The sequence below is a fragment of the Euprymna scolopes genome, chromosome 33, assembly GCF_053919585.1.
Source record: "Euprymna scolopes isolate OS-2025 chromosome 33, ASM5391958v1, whole genome shotgun sequence".
NCBI lineage: Eukaryota > Metazoa > Mollusca > Cephalopoda > Sepiida > Sepiolidae > Euprymna > Euprymna scolopes.
The window spans coordinates 63860395-63883092 of record NC_136514.1 but is presented as its reverse complement, the minus strand read 5'-3'; the positions used below and the strand labels follow the sequence as shown (position 1 = coordinate 63883092).

General features: G+C 31.0%; 1 protein-coding gene across 9 annotated transcripts in view; it reads left to right on the top strand.

The window, feature by feature from the left end:
* The window catches only part of LOC145258267 (E3 SUMO-protein ligase PIAS2-like), a 319485-nt gene that overhangs the window by 188735 nt on the left and 108052 nt on the right, over positions 1–22698 (top strand). For 3 of the 9 annotated variants that reach the window (XM_080116255.1, XM_080116254.1, XM_080116259.1), the window contains one exon: positions 8547–8630. The exons of 4 other annotated variants lie outside the window; for them this stretch is intronic. In XM_080116255.1, the coding sequence (XP_079972381.1) occupies positions 8547–8630 (84 nt within the window). Of the gene's footprint in view, positions 1–8546; positions 8631–17373; positions 17733–22698 lie in introns of those variants that run through there. 2 more of the 9 variants (XM_080116263.1, XM_080116261.1) reach the window with 2 other exon arrangements.

Below are 22698 nucleotides of genomic sequence, written 5' to 3'. Positions count from 1 at the left end.
ACCCAGTCAACGATGGGTACTTTTGCTAGTAAGTAAATAAATATAGAAATAATAATAAATAAAGATAAATTAATATACAAAAATAAAAAAATAATAATAAATACATAAATAAACATAAAAATAATGATAAATACATAAATAAATAAATATAAAAAATTATAATAAATAAATATAAAAAATTATAATAAATAAATAAATATAAAAAATAATAAATAAATAAATAAAAAAGTATTGAGCATCAGATTTTAATTCAATGTTTTAATCATTGGTGGCCATTGCTTTTTTGTATAAAAATATTTTGACAAATTCTAGAAAAAAAAATCTTTTGACTTGTAAATAAACTTTAAACAATCTTTTTACACATATATTTGAGTTTTAAATGCAGTATTTCTTTTTAAAGAAAAATTCATGTTTGATTTTTTTTTTTAGCAAATAAAATGAAAGAGATGATAATAATAATTACAAGGTTACTTGTAAATTAAATATTTTTTCCATACAGTTTTTCTTCCAGTGAGCAAATGAAATGAACAATGCATTTATTTGGCAAAAATACTGATTTAAAAAATATGCTCAATACTCATTTCAGTTTCAAATTATTACTAATGTAATAAGCTTTTTTTTTATTATTATTTAATTTATTATACCTATTATTTTATTTGTTCAATTATTGATATCAAGACATACTAGTTTACCCATTAGAATACTATGATTTGATTTTATGAAAATAGATCCAATATTTGTAAACTGGTTCCTAATAATATGTATAGTTATTAATTAACTAATTATTGAATAATAATAATAATAATAATAATAATAATAATAATAATAATAATAATAATAATAATAATATGTATAGTTATCAATTAACTAATTCCTGACTAAAATATTTCTCAGTAATTATTAATTATTATTTAGTTGTAATTTTGTTCACATGTTCACCACCAGTTGCGGATTTGAGTTGCGTGTTTGTCAGGCCTCATAATAAGTATTGACATGTTTTGAACACAGCTACAATAATAATGAAAATATTTTTGCTAACTCATCAGATTGTTAGAAAATTAAAGTTCCCAACATTTTGACACTTTCCACATCCAAACAAGGCTTTGATAAGCTGCTACCTTGCAAACTCTGAAGAAAGTAGCAAATCATGTTTTGGGCTCACAACATTTCTCATTTGAAGTGAAAATTTATGACAGATATTGATTTTGTATGGCAATCTTATTTGATTTTTTTTTTTAATTAAATTAATGGTGTAAATGAAAATGAAGAAAAGGAAAAATAATTGTAGTTTTATTATTACTTCAGATTTTTTTTTTTAATATTATGGAGTTAAATACAAAAATAATTTTGAGTCTAGATTTATTTTAAAGTTTGCTGGAAATTAAATTTTATGCTAATGTTAGTCATTTTAAAATGGTCAGAATCATTAAAAGAATTTGAGAAAGGTACATTTGGAGTTGTGTGTTTTGTGCTCTACTCCACGGCTCTTGCAATGAGACTACCTCTACATTGCATGTTTAGAATAGAGCAATTAAATAAACTGATTTAATCATGTTTACATTTGAGTTGGAAAATTGGATTATACTTATGAGGATAATACAAGTCAATTACATTTGATATTAAAAGTTTAAAAAATGAATAATTTGCAAAATAAAGTTAAAGTTTTAAATCATTAAAACCAAAATGATGTGAGTCTTTTGCTACTTCATATGTGTACACATTCACTCATTTATGTTAAAAAATAATAATCTGGGACAATGACACAAATTGCTATAAGCGCCTGATTTGATATTCACACCAGAAATCTGTTGACATTTTTTTTTTTTTTTTTTCATATTTTTAAGGAAGTAGAAGAATCAGATTTTGTTTACATTTTCTTAAAAGGTCACTTGATTTTATCTCATTTAAATGTCAAAGTGAAAAGATTTTCTGTAATTTTGGTAAAACCTATCTAATATATATATATATATATATATATATATATATATATATATATATATATATATATATATATATATAATGGGTTAAGAAATTCCAACGAAAGAAAGATGTATATTTAAATAAGGGCTTAGTCACCAACAATGTGTATTTTTTAACATTATTTTATTATTCCATGTCTTGGTTTTTCATTGAGGATTATGTTTGGATCATTGTAATAATGTTTTTAAGTCATTTTTAAGCGCGAAAGCATCCTTGTCAGAAATTATTTTCACATGTGTTGGAGATGTAAAAATGGCAATTTTCCTAGTTCATTTGAAGTGTTTCCAAGGGGTGGAGGCTTGTAAGTGTTTATTATTCATTGGCATGTTCAATTTTTATTACTCTTTTATTGGGCTTGTCAGGGGGGGGGGGCTGACCTGGCTGTAGTCACTCTCTCTTTCTGCTAGTGTTTTTTTCTTTTCCTTTAGGGTGGGGTAGTGTGTGTGTTTGTGTGTGTGTGTGTGCTTGCTTTTATTGGTTTGAGAGACCAGCTCTTCTGAAATAAGGGTATGGGTGCTTTTATTCTATTTTAAAGAGGGGTGTATTTAAAATATGTATAGGGGATTTTTTAATGTTTCTATTTATTTGTCTCCCCATGTGGGTATGGCCAGACCCAGGATCGGTTCCTAGTGTGGGGAAGATTTTGTTCCCCCAGAGGGGGGGGGGCAATTGGAGTGGGTATAGGTATGGGAGGGGGATTACAGAAGGGATGATAGTTGTTTCAGTCATGAGTGGGTTCTCCTCCACTGACTGAGGAGGGAGTGAGGTGTTGGAACAGATATTATACTATGGTTCTAGGTGTTTCCTAGTATTGTTGGTTTCGAGGTTAAGTAGGGTTGGTATGGTTCAGTGTGTTGTATTAGAGATAGGGGTGTTATGTCTGTGTGTGGTTGTATGCGCGCGTGTGTGTGTTTTAATGTGTCGGTTCTGATTTATGTGTGGGTGTGTGTATGTGTATGGATGTGCATGTGAGTGTACCTTGCATTTCATGTTTTTGTGTGATGATATTAGGCTCTGTTCAGTTCAGGAGTGAATCTGGTGATGAAGTTTTTTTCCTGTGTAAGTAAATAAAAATAATTGTCTGTTTGGAAGATTGGCATTATTTTGAAGCTGTTTCCACTGCATGTGTGTACGTGTTTTGAAACATAGAGGTGTCTGTTATCTGCAATTTTGATGTTGCTCTTATGTAAGGGCACTCTATTGCTGAAATTTTTGGTGGCGCCTATGTAGGATTTGTTGCATGTTGTGCATCTTAGTGCATATACTACATTTCTGGAGGTGCAATTTAGATCCTTTTTTATTTTGAATGTTTGTGCTGGGTTTTTGAATGTGTATGTGTTACCTTCTATTATTATGTCACATACTCCACATCGTGGCTTGTTGCATTTTGTAACCCCTTTTGTAGTATGTGGGACGAGTTTTGAGGAACTTAGGATGTGTTTTAAGTTTTTGGGTTGGCGTTTGCTTTTTATTATTTTTGCTGTTTTAAGTATGTTGTTTAGTTTGTCATTCTGATGGAGAAGGATAAGGTTTTTTGTTATCTGTGTGAATAGTTCTGGGTTGTTTGTGTTGTGTGTAGAGACATATGCTAAAATTTGTTCTTTGTTATGTTCTTTTGGGGTTCTTAGTTGGTCTATTGGAATTTTTTCAGCCAGTTCAATACCTTTCTGTATTAGTGGTAGTCGATATCCTCTTTTCCGCAGTGTTATTTGTAGTTCATTCAGTCTAGTTGAACGGAGGTGTCTGTCTGTTACTATGGTGGAGACTCTATGTGCTAGGGAGTAGGGTATTGATTTTAGACAGTTTTTAGGATGGTGGCTTTTGAAGTGGAGGTATTGTTGAGTGTCTGTGGGTAGCGAGGGGTACCCGGCATTGCCCGGGTGTTTTTCGGTGTGTGTGTGGTCGGTGGGGGGTGGGGGTGATAATGAAAGCCTTAGAATAAGCGAAGTAAAAAAAAAAGAAAACAAAAATGAAGTGAGAGAGTCCGGGGGGGGGGGGTCTAATCAAAACATTCAGAAAAAAATCTAAAAAAAAAAACTAACGTATGACAAACGAACAATGTTAAATGTAGAAATTGAAAAAACATAAAAGAAAACAAGAAAACGAACGTTAGCAAAAAACGTGAAAAATGGCTTAAATAAGCCTGTTTCGATATTAAAATTTAAAAAATCGGTGGATACCCGGGTGTTTTTGGGTGTGTGTGGTCGGTCGGGTGTGTTAATGAAAACCTAAGAATAAGCGAAGTAAAAAAAATAATAAAAAAACGAACGTCACGTAAAAATGGCTTAAATAACACTGGTTCAATATTTAAATTTAAAAAATCGAAAAAAAAAGAAAGAAGACATCTCACACCACGATTCGAACCCAAAACGTTTAGATAATGACCCAACGCTCTAACCAATTGAGCTAACACGGCATACATGAAATTCAACTATTTAAACTAACTCAGGTCATGACGTCATCTGATGCATACGTAGAACCGGTTGTCGTCATGAGAGGACGGTTTTTGTCTCCCCCCCCCCCCCCACCGTAGAAAAATGTTGATTTCGGGGTGAAAAAATTAACGTTTTTGGCCAATTTTTCGATATTTTTCGAGCGATGGATGGAGCTTCAATATGATACCAAGTTTGTGAATTTTTGTTCTGTCTGTCGAAATTTTTTAGTGGATACACAAACACACACACATACATACATACACACATTTTCGCTTTTATATATATACTAGCGAGGGGTACCCGACGTTGCCTGGGTGTTTGGAGGTGTGTGTGGGGGTTAAAAACAAAAAACGTAAGTATGAGGATCGAACCCGAACCGTTGAGGCAAAGTTGTAAATTCAAGTGTGAAAAAAAACAGAACGTGTGACGTTAACCATTGCCCCACCGCGAGATGCTAATGGAAACACGTTTGAATTTATTTAATTACTTGGCCCGTTTTAAATAAGGTCAAGTTTTGACTGCGGGATAGTATTCATTTACTGCTGAACGCTTTTTTTTTCTTTTTTTTTTTCCCCAAAGATGTTATAGGAAAAAGACTAACCCACATGCGACGAGCGACAAATATTGAATATTTATCTTCCCAAAATCGAGCAAATTAAATAGACAGGCGAGCTTCGTTTTAACTGTGAGATATTATGATTTGTATGTGATATAAAAAGTTTTAAAAAGTTGTGAACCGAGTGACCGCTTCTCTGAAAGAAGCCTTTTGTAGACATACAGAAAAAGCGAACACACATACATACATACATTTTCGCTTTTATATTTATAGATGTATATATTAGGAAGGATGCGGTGAAAACTAGGAAGCTGATTGGCTAACTAAAAACTCAATCAAAGGTGCGTGTATGAAAACGTGAGACAACCACAAAATTCTTGCATAAGCCTGATGAATCCTAGTATATATATATATATATATATATATATATATATATATATATTCATTTCAGTTCATTTCTGTCCACAGAGATTAATTTAATGCTCAATAATAAATAGAACTAAACATTTATTTGGTATACAAACATTTTTGCCTACATGTTTGCAAATTTGTTTCAATTTTGCTGTAAGTCAACTGAACTTCATCCGGCCAGTTCTTAGATAGTCATCTACACAGAGTACTGTTTCGTTGTATCACAACTCATCAGTGTGGCTAAACTAGCGCCTCTCTCTAGACGGAGATTGAACCTACAACTATCGTGTTGATAGTCAGCAGTGCTACCCATCGACCCATTGGATTGGTGCTCGCAAATGACCTCAACAAATGTCCAATTAAATAAACACTTGTCCACCGTTTTTACAGTACTTGGGCTGCTTGTTTATTTACAAACAAATAAAGAGTCTCGCTTTATAGCCATTTAAGTACCGGTTGGGATATGTTTACGACAGTGCTCTACCCCAATAGGGGGGCTTAAATATATAGTCATCCACATAGAGTACTGTTTCATTGTATCACAACTCATCAATGTAGCTAGACACTAGCACCTTTCCCTAGCCAGGGATTGAACCTACAACTACCGTGTTGATGGTCGGCAGTTCTACCCATTCTACCCATGGGATCGGTGTTCGCAAATGACATCAACAAATGTCCAATTATATATATTCACGACTCGCACAGCAGCTACCGATTAACGTAATGGTTAGCAGTCTTGACTGTCGTACAGGCGGTCGGGTTTCAATCCTGACTTGAGGTAGTTGCCTGTCTAGCCACACTGATGAGCTGCGAAACAGTACTGTATGTGGATGACTATATATTCAAGCAAATATTATTAAATGCAACGGAGACACTTTGCTTTATGATTCTTTTTTTTTTGTGTAATTTTTTGACTTTCCGTATAATCTTTTTTATATCAAAATCAAAAATATTAATAAAATTTCCATAATTGTTGCTGTCACAAGCGCTTTCGATTCGTCCACAAATCATTTTCAGTAAAAGTAAAAGTACAAAGGAGCGAAAATGAGAATTAAAATGAAAACTAAAATATACAGTAAATGGCGTTAGGCGATGGTAAGTTAAAATATATAGAGTTGATGAAAAGTCGATTAAAAATTTGAGTATTAAAATCAGCAAGTTCGTGGACAATGTTAACAAAGTCTGTCCACTATGAACTACACAAGACATTTTAGAACGTTACTGCTTTTCTCAAATGCAATATCATTTATAGTGGGTTGAATGGTTCTAATATATGACGCTTAAAGAATTTTTAATTTTTTAATACTATTTTCATGTTGTATAATTTTTATGTAATCAATAAGGACATTTCTAAGATTGGAAGAGGAATAGTTATGTTCTTTTATCAAATGTTTATATATAGCACTAGTATTATTTAGATGCATAGTTATTCGCCGGGACAACGTTGCCGTTGTATGCCCAATGTATGTATTATTTTCGGAGTTACATCCTCCCATAGAACATTTAAATTTATGCACTACATTGGTGTGTGTGTGTGTGTAAATATATATATTATGTAACTGAATTGCCCCTGATTTTCTTTGTTCTTGTTTTTGAGATTATCTTAAAAAATTTCAACTAAAGAGATTGTTCTGTTTCAACATTCAAGTTTTCATTAGTTCTATTCTTCACAACTATTGTTGATTAGCACCTGATGATGTTGTATGCTTGCATTAACTTTGCTCCCATAGCTTCTTGCTGACCTCCTTTGCCTCTTTCGTCTACATTTTTTAGAATTCAATAAAAACATTTAAAAAAAAAAAAAGCTTTTCCTAATGTTCTTTTAGCATTGAGATGCAAAACTACATTCATTTATGCTTTATATACTCATATATTTCACTTTGACTTTAATGTTGTTAGCAATCAGATGATGGATATTATCACACTGCCAAGATGCTTCTTGTAAAACTATGAAATGAATTCAACACATCTCTGCCAACATCAGTTTAGCCATGTGTTGTATCCTGATTATACCATGGTGCCATTAAAGAGGAGAACAAATACCTTTTGCATGGTTGCACTTCATTACTGCATGTTTTTTTTCTCTTCCAAGTTCTTAAAATGCTAATCACTTCTCGAGACAACAGCCACTTGTAATCATTTATTTTTCAGCTCAAACTAAATATTACAAAACCATTTTAAAGTGAACCTCTTTCTAACCCTCTTTTTTCTTTTGATCTCTACTATACATTGACATGAAAACATCAACATTATCAATGTTCAGCTAACTCTATTATAACTTTAAAAAGAACCATATTTGTGGCAATTTGTTTCCCCGTTGTGCAGTTGTTTTCTGTGATACCCACGACTTCAAAGTTGAAACTTTTTTTTTTATTATTATTAAAAATAAATCCTTACATATAAATAGAATAACAAAAATATTTTTATTTCGTTCAAATAGACCCTCTCCCCCCTCAAATAGCGTATTTGGGTGTATTTGTAATGATCTAAATTCATGTTTTTTTTTATCCTTTAGAACATGTTTAGATCAGCATTAAGTCACTTTCAAATAATCTCTATGTGAAAGAGTTAATAATGTAAGGAATAAAAAGCTTTGACTTGCTCTAAAACAATATGCTTGTTATAAAATCAAATTCTTTACACTATTAGAAAACTTGGGAAAACAAAATGTTAACATAGAAATTAAGTATACATTTTAAGATGCATTTAAAATGTATTTTATATAAAAAGTTTTAAAGTTTTCATACATTAAAAATAAAAACATTATTTAATATGTATTTTAATTGATGCGAAAAAACTTTTACTGTCATTTTTGTTAGTGGGAATACTGGGTGGCAGCATCTAAGAACTTAATATGATATAATTTATATGTAATATTTTATTATGTAAAAGTGTATCCTCTGTTGTTGTAGATCCCAAACACTAGCATTATTTAACTATATTTGATAAAAACATTATTTTTACAGCGGCTTTAAAATAGAGCCACCTCTCTTACAATTCAATTATAAGTCGTAACCTATAAGCATGTCTGTTGTGAAAGAGCATGACCGTTTTGCAAAAGCATGAAGCTGTTTGTAAAAAAGGCCGGCACCCAAGATAATTTTCATGACAATAAATGCTCAGATAGCCTTAGGAATAATGATTGTTATTTTTCTGATTTTCAGTAAATTCAGTTAAATCGGAATTGATCAGAAATCTGGCTGCACATCCGCTAAACTTAAAGTCTTCAATAGGATTACAAGGAAAAAGTATGTTGCTGTTTTTTACAAGTTTTCTTACCCCCTTTTTCACACTTCTTGGACACATGTTTTGATTTTTACACCAAAAACAAAACTTTTAAAATTAATTTTTAAATACCATCATGTTGTAATGTGGATACTTTTATTAAAAGTTTATATTTTCACTTTGTACATGGTTGGATAAGTGGGCAGAAATAAGTAAAAACTTGCACAAATATTTCATTCATTTTTGCAAACAACTGAAAAATCAAACTTGTAATGTAATCATCCCAATTACAACTTGCCAAACAGTATTTACAAATGAATTTATGTAAGAAAATTAGGTTTCTTGTCCAGAATTCCTTATATTAAAAAAAAAATAAAGAAAAATCTGTATGATGTACGTATCTGTGACAAAACAAAAGTATATTTAAAAAATTTACGTTAATTGATCAAGTAGTCTTATTTTTATAAAGAAAATAATTTTTAAATTATTAATGAGAATTTGTAGGCATTACAACGTAAATCTAGTCTATATTATTTTGGAGTAATCTCCCTTTGTTTTTTAGATTTTTTTTTTTTTTTTTTGCAAAATAAGCCAGACAGTCATTTCTTGGATACTCCAAATTTGAATTTCTTATTTAAAAATAAAACTATTTACTCAATTGTTCTTTTTTTTTTTTTTGTCATGGTACCCATACATCATATAAATTTTTCTTTATTTTTGTTTATAATATAGGTAGAATTCTGGACAAGAACCGAGAAAAAAAAAAAAAAAAAAAGCACTTTTTAAAAATATGTTTAACTTCAACACTATCTTAATGCGAAAAACATTGTGTCCAGTTATTGACTTGTATGCTTATCTTTCAGCCTTTCACTTTCTGCTTTTAGATTTCTGTTGTAGTCAAATGACATATTTTGTTCAGCTCAGCATTGCAATCTTTGGCTGCAGCATTTTTCTTCTATTTCTTTTTTCATTTCTGACTAGCCACAAAAGAAAAAAAAGACATTCTATCTTAATATGAGAAAAAAAACTAAATTGGAAACAAATATAACTTGCTATCATTTTGAATTAAACGAATATTTAAAGAAAATTACTTTACAAAATGATTGTTAACTCATTAAAAGCTAGACTTGCTAAGATTTCTGATAAATTTATTCATTTAAATATTTTTAAATTACAAATAAATTAATAATTTTAAAATTGTTGTAGTTATGCCTGTTCTTATTAGAAATGATAAAGAAAATTGCAATTTCACTTCCTGCATTAAATTTTACAATTAAGATGCTTTCACATGCAATTAATGTACAAACCTAATCGTGAGTTTGAATGATTAAAGATAATTTAATTTTGGAATAAGAATAAAAACCCAAAAATTCATCTTTGTTGCTAGTTCATCTTGCTTCGATGACATGAGATTTTGATGTAAATATAGAGAACAAGTTGTAATTGTGGAACTTGCACCGAACCAAATCCAAAAATAAATTGATTAAAATAAACTCAAGATAATAGCAGATAATGAGAACAGTTGTTTGAATAATATTAATTATCAATCCTCACGTCCAAAATTCAGAAATATAAGAAAATAGTTAATCATTTTCACAAAGATGATTAACCTTTTTTTGTTTCTGAATTTTTGAAATGAGGATTAATAATTCATATTATTAAAACAACTGTTCTCATCTTTAGTTTATTTTCCCAATGTTCATCCTTTTTCAGGTGTATCTTGTCAAACTCGATATTTTCAAACAAAACCCTTTATTAGCCCTTTGACAAAGGAGGGATTGGACCTAGCAATTCACTCTCGTTCGTCCATTCATTTTGTTCACACTTTTCTCAATAACCATTCCTTGATTTTTTTTTTTTTTAATTTTACACAAACATTAGTTATGGTGAAAGTAAATTTTTACCAGAACAGATTTTCCAAGATAAATCTGGTTGCCCTCCCCCCAACACCGTAGGGGCCATTATAGGGGTAAAATTGCTCCTCAAATCGTTCGTCTATTCATTTGTTCACACTTTTCTCTCACTCTTTGAATTTTTTAAAAATTTTGCACAAACATTAGTTATGGTAAAAGTAAATTTTTGCCAGAATGGATTTATTCACTCGTTGAGAGGGATTCTGCGTGCTCAGTTTGTTTATTCAACAGGAATAGCATACTCTCGTTCTGTCAGTCATGACCAGGTAGAAGTTTGAAGTAATTTGCAATTTTATTCTGAGTATCTTCCACACTGAAGATTGAACCTTCAACCTCCAGAAGTGTGTCACTTACAACTGAATTTTACCAAACACTATAAAGGATGTAACAGATAAAATACCTGCTAAATAAATGGTTCAGTTCAGAATTCTGTGCAAATTCTTGTGTTTGACAGAAAGATTTTTGTGTTCAACAACATACACCTGATGAAGGATTGAGGTTACATTGGTCAAAACATTGTGAAAATAAAATTCATGAGAACCATGACCTGAATAATCCAAATGGTTAACCTGATTGTACCTATTTACTATGCCTCCCCACAGGACAGAGTTAGACACCAGGGTCGTTTTTTAACGTGGAGAAAAGGTACAAAAATAAAAAATCGTCTCAATCGTGAAGGATCTCTCCTCCACCGAAAGAGAACAAGAAATAGAAGTGCAGCATCTGAAGAACAGATACTACACTTTGATCCTGTCCCGAAGGCCAACTGAAAATCTTGGGGTTTTTTTTTTTGTTGTCTGGGGGGAGCTAATCTCTTTAATTTGATCGATTGCTTAATTCCATTACAGATTCACTTCCATGATTTTCATTTTTATCCCCACCACCTCTCTGTCTCTTTAACAATATTTTGATACAGAAAATAACATTCAGATAAATCACAAAACAATGGTATTTGACTCCTAACATAAAAAATCATGAAACACAAAAATTATCTTTTAAACAATTCTTTGAAGACAGCTGTGGGATGTTAGGATTTATAAGAGGCATTGTGTTAACACCCCTTTATCAAGCAATTTACAATGCCTCTCATATACTATGACATTTTGTTATTCATATACATAGCCAAGGTTGATTTGCTGCTGTTTTCCAGAAATGTTTTCAACAATGAGTGTAACAGAAAAAAAAATTTAACTTTCAAAATGCAAAAATTATTACTACATGCCAGAAAACATTACAGAGAAAATAAAGAAAACAAAAAAGACTGTCTTCAATTACTTGAAAAGGCAATGTTGCTCTGAAATATCATTTGAAAATTTTACGTCTTGTTACTTGCTTTTATTTTCAAAATATATTGTTTTCAAAAATATAATTTCCTTTAAAATCATTCTTTGGAATATTTGCTTCTTTCCTGCTTAAAATTTATAATTTATAAATCTTTCTGCTCAAAATTTATCTACATAATTATAAAACTCAGATTAGCTTGCTTGCTTGGCCATTTAAACACGGTTTGTGATTGTCCAGTTTCAAAAAATTTGTCTATTTCATGGCTGCCCTGTCTTAAGTCCGATATTAAAAGCCACTGCTGCTATTCAAAGCATACACAAGGGCAACAATATTTTTTGTTTTAACTTATTTTAACGTGTTTTCCTTACAAATAAATGTAATTTAACCCTGTTGAGTTAAAAAAAAAAAGATTTAAATATGAATATACAATATATAACAATAATCATATTTATAATCATATTAACTGCTTTTAGTAGCGCTTCTGTGGATTCTGACGATTTATTTTTTTCAGACCTTGCTTAAATATTTTCTCTTTAAGGAAGAGGGTTTATTTTTCTAGTGCTTTTAGTAGGGCCTCTTTAATTTTAATTAGTGCTTGCAGTAGTGCTTTGGAGGCTTCCTGAGTTTTATTTTTTTCACTCATCACTTAAAATGTTTTCTCAAGACAATAAAAGACAATATAATCTCAAAATCACTTTTTATTTCAAACATTTTTCATCTTACCCTTTAAGGGACAACGGGTAGACAAGTAATTTAAATCTTTCTGCTTAAAATGTATAATTTATAAATCTTTCTGTTTAAAATGTATAATTTATAAATCTTTCTGCTTAAAATGTATAATTTATAAATCTTTCTGCTTAAAATGTATAATTTATAAATCTTTCTGCTTAAAATGTATAATTTATAAATCTTTCTGCTTAAAATTTATAATGTCACATCATAAATCTACTTTACTAACTACATTGAAATATTAAAAGAGTTGTTGTATTTCTTAATTATTTGAATGCAAACCGAAAGGAATTTACTGTTTCAGATATTTAAGATGTTCATAATGTACTGTATACATTCTGTTAATAATTTTTATAAAGCATTCCATGAGACATATGAAATAAATTATGTCATATCAATTGAGTTCCAGAAATTTCTCAAACTAAAACATTTTTTGTTTTTTCTCATATAACAGCTATTTCAAGCAATTATTCAAATTGCTTGAAATGACTTATATGCTATTTTGCTTTTGCTTACTGATGGCAACCATGGATCACTTTAGCCATTCATTTTGCACCATAAAAAAATGATACACAAAATAATTTGGGGATATTTTATTCAGAGGAACAATGGTAAAAAGAGATGCTTTTATTCTGGTTAAGTCAGTTTTACAAGTGATTCTTTAGATATGCTTTTTATGTCACTGTCATTTTAATTGGTTACCCCCCCCTCCCAGATTTCACTATTGTTTTATCATCTTGCATTTATTTATATGAACAGAAACTTATGATTATCTATTATTATACTGAATAAAGGTACATCCGCAATCAAAGATGATGTGGGATGGAAGGTTGTGCCAGAATTCACATATAAATAACCTCTGAATCGGTGAAAGTTTTAAAAACAAAAGAAATGAGAAAACTGAAAAAAGAAATGGAAAGAAAACATCAAAGTGTAAATCCATATGAAAAGCAAAAAGAAATGAAAATGAAAATAGATTTGCTTTTGCAAAATTCGTCTAAATACAAAAATTAAGCCACTTTAACATATAAATATATATTTGTGCATGTTTTGTTTTTTGTTTTTTTAGATGAGCATCACCAGTTATCAAGGCCTAAAGACCACTCGAGGATAAGGGTTAAGTGTACAGTAGTCAATTGAACAATATAGTAATTGTTAGTAATGGAAATTCGGTAAATTTGTTAACTTAAGTGGAACAGCTCATCAAGAACTTGTTTACATTGGACTTGAAGACAATCAGATTGTAGTCAGCTGGAAAGCAGGAAAATGGAAGACAGTTCCACAGGCATGCAGTTCTAAGAAAGAAGCTTTTTTTATGGAATCTACGTTCAGGTTTAGGCACAGATAGAGTGGAGGGAATTATTGATAGTGTTTTCAGTTAGATGAGTGTTTCTTGTAAAAGTTTGGCGAAGCGTGACCATAGATTGAAGCTCAGTCAAGCACTTGCTATGAAAATAACGATAAAGCAGAAACAAACTTGCAACATCTCTTCTGTGAGATAGAGGCTGCAGGGAAGAGAAAAGGACATCTATGAAGCTACGAAGTCTATTTTGAACTCTATCAAGGCAGGACAATTCCTTTCTAGCAGCTCCTACCCGGATGTGGCAACAGTACGCCATCCTTGGATGTACCTGGCTCTTATATAGATAGAGAATTGTATCAGCAGTGAGATATCTACTGGATCGATAGAAAGATCCGACCATTTTTCCAGCGGCCTTGGCAACAGATTTAATGTACGTTTTCCATTTCAGATCAGGAGTAAAGGTCAAAACCTGAGGCCTCCCCAAGACGAGAGCCATTCATTTCAATTGATGCCAGATGGGGATCAGAGCATTGATGATGTAAAGATAGAAGCTTGGCTTTAAATGCATTAAAAGTAACCAGCCACTCTTTTCCCCATTGTACCACGTGCTCAAGATCAGAGAAGAGAGAATCAGAGAGAACTTGATCGTGTATGGTCATATATGGTAGTATCATCAGCATAAATGTCTACGAATGATGTAAAGATGTGATTTTGAAGATCATTAATGTAAATCAGGAAGAGATTTGGGCGCAGCATGAACCCCTGAGGGACTCCAACATTAATACTGTGAGCTGATTTCTGCCCATCAACTAATACTCTTATGAGCCTATTTGAGAGAAATGATTTAATAATTGAGAAGACATTTCCAGCTATACCGTAGCTGGAGATCTAGTGAAGTAAACCTTTATGTCATACCCTATCAAAGGCTTTTGATATGTCAAGAGCAAATGCCCTAGAAAGTAACAGGTTTAAACCTGTTACAATTAACAGGTTTAATCAACTTACTCCTGCCAAGCTTGACCTCTTAGTAGATATTTTTAATAGCTAAAAAACAAATCAAATTTGTTCCATAGATCCAAATCCTCTTTATATCAAGTTTCAAATCTGTAGACCAAAAATTAGAGAGAAGTTTGGTAGAGACTGTTCCACACACACAGAGACAAGGCCACTTCTAAGTTTATTGCAATTTTATTTCTATTTCTCTTTATTTTTTGGATGAAGAATTTTCACGATCAATTTTAATATTTGAGAATCTTCGCAATCAATTTTAATATTTGAGGATTTTAACATCTTAATTGTTGTTATTAAAATGCTTGCCACCATGGTATGTTGCGTCAAAATCAGGAATTGTCATGGAATTTTGGTATTTCGGAAATCATAAAACTGAATTTCACATGAAAACAACGGTATCTATGTATTCTTCAGATGATTACATCCAAAAATTACGAAAATCGATAAGGTAGAAAATTATTTTTTATAAAGAATAGAATTTGAAGAAAACTATTACAGAAGAGTTGAGAAGGGGAGGTAATTTTCCACTTTAATAATTCAGTAATATTCAGGTAATTTTGACTGCATAATTTGGAAACTAATATTGTAATTTATTAGAATTGACAAAAAAAGCAGTAGAAACATTGTTTTTATATCTGAAAACTTCATTTATTTTCTACAAAATTTCGTTCTGATCGTGTAGAAGCGCCAGAATTGTTAACATAACCCTTTATTCGAGGTATCAGGGGTTTAGCATTCACATTGCATTCTTTAGCGTTTGTGATATTCTTTTGTGTAATCTGTTAAATTATCTTGCTGCCTTTGCTGCAAATTGAACCTCAAGATAACACAGCTTCACCATGTTAATAGTGAAGTCCAAAATTTCACCAGAATTTTCGAGTTTGACAAGAAGTGATAAAGGAAGAGTTTTATATTTTGCAGCTAATTTGAATTTAATGATTACTATTCAAAAGCAAATTTATTGCATAGCTATTGTGAAACATGTAAAAAAAAAATCATGTTATGCGAACTGTAAGATTATTTTGGAGATTGAAGAAGAACTACAGAAAGCTGATCTTGAAGACCTGACCAATTTGAGTTCTAAAAAATATGAGATCTTTATTTGGTGTCAAATCATTTTTAGAATGCAGAATAAGCTTTATGAATTTAAAAAAATTAAAAACATCTATGGACATTTGTTTAGTATTTCAAAGAGGACAATCAACTCTCGCTCACAAGTTTTCTTTAGTACAGGTTGTTGGAGCATGCGAGTTCCTTCCTTATAGATTCCGAAACGGCTGAGCCTATCAAAAATTGAAAAAACTCTGATCTTAAAAATAGTCCTTCTCTAACAAATAAAAAAGTAAAATTTTTTACAGGGAAATATTTTACGTTACACCGGCCGTTAAAAAAAAAAAACTTGTAAAGAAGGTGTACAATTTTTTTAATTACCGACAAAAAAAGTTAAAACGACCTTATTCTGCAGTTTTAAAAAATACAAATATATATATATATATATATATATATATATATATATATATATATATATATATATATATATATATATATATATATATATGAGAGAGATTAAAAAAAAGATAAACAGTAAAGTTACATAGGAACTTTTATTAGATTATCAAGTCAATAAGGGTTAACAGAAAGGGGAAGAGGGGAGAAATGTACTAAATATTAGGTTTAGTTTCATTTTATTCTGGAGTACACCTAATTCCTGAATTTAAGTTGATTTACATTTTAACTTTTTTCTTTCTCTCTTTATATTTTATAATTTCAATTTTTTTTATCAGAACTTTATTGTAAGATTTTTTTTATTTATTTATTTTTTTTTAAAGTTTTATTAATATGAATTTGGCTTTTTAATCTCACTACCAGTGCGTTTATCTCAATTTTATAAATACAGGTTAATGTTGACGTATAATTTTATATACGTACATTAAAAAGAAAACTTTTTTCACGCTTTTTTTTTAGGGGAGGGGGCGATAAATAATGAATTTTGTATTCCTTTTAAGACTATTATTAGTTTTCTTCTCACATTATAGACCTGAACACAACTGTTTAATAATAAATAAAAAATTCAATTTAACAAGCGAAGGGAAATCACTGAAACTTCAGTTCTTGCATAGTTGTCTTTCCTATTGAAAGGCAACAACAAAAAAAACAAAAACAAAAAACAAACAACAACACGTTTATAATATTACTATATATGCTAAAATTATTATTAAATCAATGTTGATTTACGGACAATAAATTTTAGAATTTTATTTTATATAGAAATATTCAACATTTTACTTCTGCGATCTTCACGTTATTTTGACAATCGACTATTTCTTGTAAACTTAAATGTGAACATTACAATTAGCACCGAATAATTTGAATATTTTAACAAGCAACCATAAATGAATGGGCGTTGGTGTTTGAAACTGTTTTTTTTTTTTTTGCTCGGTTGAAAAAGTCCTTGTGCCATTTTTTTTTTTTCTTTTTCTTTTCACAACTGCTCTTCCATAATGGCAAGTGTGCGAAACTGTTGTTGTTGCCAACAGGAAGCAGAAAAAGAGAGGAGTTGGCCGCGCCCCTCTCTTCTTTTTCCTGTTCTCTCTTTGTAGTTGGTACGACGTCGTCGTCGGCCTCTTTCGTGTAGAGAGAGTGAGCTTCATGTCGTAGTAGTAGTGGCGGCTCTCTCTCTATGTGTGTGTGTGTGTGTGTGTGTGTCTAGGTTTATAACCAAAACCAAGAAGCCAGCTGTATATGGTCAAGTAAACAATAATAATAGTCTCTCTCTCTTTGACTGGCCACCTTTACAGAGAGACAAATGAATTACCCGACCCACGGACAGGTCATGCTTGCCCTGGATTTACTCCCAGAATCACTAGGTTCTGACCATTTTTTTCGTAATAACAACTTTGACTTTCTTTATTTCATTCATGTTCTTTTTTTCTCTCTTTTTTACTCGAGTATAAATCAGTGTTATTTGTCGACCCAAGTTTTACACACGCTGATGTACTTTTTATGTGTCGAGTGAATGATGCGTGCACGTTCACTCTACGTTCGTGATGGTCTTATGCAATAATCATTAGTGTTTATATTTATTTATTGTAATCCATCAATCCATCATTGAGCGTAGATCTCGTCTCTCAACGATGTCCGTTGTCGCCACTAAAACTTGTAATCTCTTTCTTCATTGGATGTCCAGTTTTTCCGACATAACCAAAATGAGACCACATAAGTAATAATGTACCACCTCAAAACCAATTCTATTTATATTTCTCTGTTGTAAATTCATAGTTTTCATCACATTAATCGAGTGATCATTACAAAGTGTCGCCTCCTGGCCACCATAGTAGGAACTCGCTTTCCTATGCAACAACAAACAAAAAAAAAAACCTCTGAATTCGTCTTGCTTTTTAATTGACTTCTTTCGACTTTTCTAATACTATCTAAATACATCGATATATGTTTAATATATACTATATCTTTTACTTAGCTATTGAAATATTTTGATAAATCTTATTGACACTAAACGCTCGATGTAAACCTTTCTAAGCCTTCTTCTCTATCTTATGCACAGCCATTACTGTTGTTGTTAGCCAAACTAGTAATGGCGCCTAAAAAGAAGCCTCACTTATTTTTGTGGCCATTTTATTCCCAAACACAAACTGACAACGTTAAAATTATTTGATCAGTAATCATACTTAAAAATGAATTTCTTTCATTCTATATTTTATTAATATATGTTAAGCAATGATTGCCGTAGTAGAATTCTGGAGTCGAATGTCCATACCAAACAAACCATAACTATTGTTTGTTTTTTATTTTCTAAGCCATTTCTTGAACGCTCACTTTTTTTAGTTAAACAACTAGAAAACCAACAGACTTTATAAATAATTAAAAAAAAAAAAAAATTCTGTGAAATTAAATTGAAATTTTGTATTTTTATTTAACACTTGACTGCTCAAGAGAACAAAGAAAACAAGTCAGTTAAGTCTAAAAACATGGCTAATAGAAGATTTTGCTAAAAAATAAAAGAATTTGTGAAGGAGAAAACACTGAAATTTGTTAAATGAATAATAAAAAAACAAATGGACAAATGTCTTAACATTTTATAGCAAATGAAAACTAAAAAAAAATAAAAAAAAAAAATATGAATATTTTTCTAGTTTTAAATAAATCTGCCATCAGTTCAAATTGTTGACATTCTTTTAAGTTGGAATAAAAAATGGACACATTTAATCTTCATTCGATATTCAAAAAATTAATCCAAAAATTGCAAATTTTGGTCTCTCAGATTCGTTACTTAAACATCAATTTATTCATGTAAAAATGTATTTACTTTTAATAAAAACGTTCAATCTCTCTTAGCCTCATTTCTTTTAATTACGCACCCCCCCCTCCTTAAATTAGGTGGCGATTATTTAAATTCTTGCAGTTAATTAGTAAATAGAATTAAACTTGATATTCTTAAATAGAAATAGTAAACTCTGAAAGGAAGCAGAGTTTATTTTTTTGTATTGTATTTATTTTCTAATCTTTCCGATTCAATTGTACGGTATGAACCGTTGCGAAAATCTGACCATTTTGCTAGATTTTCCCGATGAAATTTATTGTCTATATTTTTTTCTCCTTAAATAACCATCTAATATTGATAAAGGTTAATCTGGAAACGCACCTTTAGATTAGACTGTATTTTTGCTTTTCAAAATCTATAAATTTGAAGTTTGATTATAACTTTTCATTGCTGGCGGCCGGATTTTATATTATCGCCTTGTTCGTTTAAATTTCGTAAAAAAAATTATTTTTGTGTTTAAAACAATCTTCTGTGATTCGCTTATTATTATTTTATTATTCTATTCAATCAAATATTAAAATAATATTTTTGGTTTGTAACAAAAGTGGCCGCTAGCGATTAATACTTTCGATGTAAATTAGACTTTTAAGGATTTAAAAAGTAATTCTACTTTAATTTAAGAACTAAACATCTAATTCAAAATTAACAATCAATTTTATCCCAAATTTGTGCGAGATTTTTCAATTTCATTCTATAATTGAAAACCATCTATTTCTCACCATCTGTAAAGTCGGTTTTGTCGTATTTTGTATTTCATTTGAACTTCTCTATTGAAACAAGTAACTTTCGATCCCCCCTCTCATCTCTGTCTCTCTCTCTGTCTGTCTGTCTGTCTCTCTCTCTCTCTCTCTCTCTCTCTCTCTCTCTCTCTCTCTCTCTCTCGTAATAATATTGAAGTCAATAATCTGAAAAAGTTGTCGAGAAAAAGTAATTTAGAGTTAAGATCGCTTCCGCATATAAATTTCCCGTAAACTGATCACCCAGTTCTAGGCCTTAAAAATCGTATCTGGCCTGAAAATAGGTGATCGGTTTACGTTAAATTTATGTGAAAATGTTCCCCCACATTAAAATATTTTTTGTTTATTTCTTTTTACCACTTCTCTTTTCAAACTGTTTACATGTAATCGAACCCCCCCCCCCCCCCATAAAAGAAAAATATTATTTAGAATTAGCACAGAGTACATGAATCCAATAATAGTAATGTTATAATAATTAACGAATGCCCAGGAGTAAACATTAAATTTTATTTAAAAATACGTTTTTTTGTTTTAAATTTTTAAAGAATTATTTTCTTTCATCTAAGCTTATTAAGTTTATTATTCTACTGAATTTGATAAAAATACTGGCGGACGTACCACCCCCTAAAAATTCGTGTTTTACACCTGTTTTTTTTTTGTTTTTTTTTCTTCTTTCTTTTTTTAAAACTTTTTTCGACGATTAAGTATCGTATTAGCAGAAAAAAATATTGAAAAAAAAAAAATTAAGACTTAAGTGGGTTCATTTTCTCGTTATAACGTTCGACTTCCTTGCTACCTGACTTACGGTCCATTTCTTTACTGGCGTGTCACGTGGTTAAAACCTTTTTTCCAAATTTTTTCCTCCTAATATGATACTGTAATCTGACAAAAAGGTGAAAAACGCACATTTTTAGGAGTTGGGCAGTTGGGCACTCGTACATGTCCGCCAAAATATTACAACTTCGCATTTAATGTTCACATTGATCCACTAAAATATCTTTTTGTAAATTTTATTTAGTTTGTAATTTCTTTATTTCGATTAAAACTAATGCAAATAATTTTAAGAATCAACTGGATAAATTCAGAGCTGGCAAAAAAAAAAAAAAAGGAAAAAAAAAAATAAATAAATAAAAAAAGTATTCTTATAGAATATAGTACAATTTATATAAAACGCATTAGAATGCAATTCGTTAGAGAACCTGCATCAGATAGACCCCAAAATCTGTCTAGTGCATTTGGCACGGTACTCCTTGGGCGTTGAGTTCCATGGCGACCAACAGAAAAATTTTATGGGTAAATGTTTACTTTAACTACAACAGAACACCGACCAATAATTTTTTTTTTTTTTTAGTCTTTCGGGGTCGCTGGCAACGAATCTGATATTCAACCCCGTCGCAAATTTACCGTTTGCATGGTATTAACCCCTGAACCCTCGCACTATTTCGTGCCAACTCACCGACATCGTTTATACTATTCTTGATGCGTTTGCGAATGAACGCGCGTAGAAAGGTGACTTGTCGCATCGCGGAAGAATTTTTTTAGCAGACATTTAAAATAACAAGAAAGTTTTCAAAAACAAAATGTGGTTCATTTTTCTGTGTTAATTAGTTTTTCATCCTTTTTTTAATTGATCTAAAAAATTAAGGTTTCACGAGCGGTCTACAAAAGCATTTTTATATTTCGATTTTTTTTTGGGGGGGGGGGTCAATTATAAAACTTGTACAACATTTAACAGGTGCTTCTCCAGTTTAATTTACCATTTTTCCGTAAGTAACGCGCCGACATACACTGAGCAGAAGAACTGTTTAATTTTTCACAAAAATTCTGTTTACATTGGGGGGTAGGGCAGTGTCGTGCGCGAACGCATCATGTAAGAATAGCATAAACGATGGCGGTGAGTTGGCACAAAATAGTGCGAGGGTTCAGGGGTTAATACCATGCAAACGGTAAGTTTGCGATGGGTTTGAATATCAGATTCATTGTCAGCAACACCAAAAACCAAAAAAAGAGCAAACAAATTTTATTGGTCGGTGTTCTGCTGTAGTAACATTTACCCATTAAATTTTTCTGTTGGTCGCCATGGAACTCGACGCCCAAGGAGTACCTTTGGCACTACTGCAGTAAAGACACATTTTAAATCTATCTGATGAAATACTTAAAATTTAATCTGTGTTTTTTATACATTGTAAACATAAGCAATCTAAAATATTAAAAACATATTTAAAATGTATTTGCGGTTCTAAATTACACACGGAAGCAGTTTTTTGTTCTTTTTTCTTTTCTTGAGACAACAATTTAAGTTGCTTCCTCCTTCACTGAGGACAGATTATACAAAGTGTATACATTATCTAGTATTTGTTCTTATGCTACACTATGCTCTGAACTAAAAGGTCGGAGAACCTGAACGAGCTTGACCCCTGCTGTAAAATTACCCCCGTCCCTTTTTTTTCTGCGGTTTATTGTCGATAATAGACTTGACTTGCATATTAGCAGGAAGAAAAAAAAGTTTATTTGGTGCTAATGCACTTACTGATCCGTGCTATTTTTTAGATTGTATTTCCAAGTTTAATTAAAGTTTTGTATTTTATTCAATTGTAAGGTTAAAGTACAGAATAGGTACAAAACACCCTCCCCTCCCCATGTTAAGAATGGTATTTTAAATAATAACGTTATTATTTCAGCACGGATCAATAAGTGCATGTGTATGACCGTTTATTTTATAAGTTTTAACATTTTCAATTATAATGTCAATAGGTGTTACGTGTCCGCTGTGGT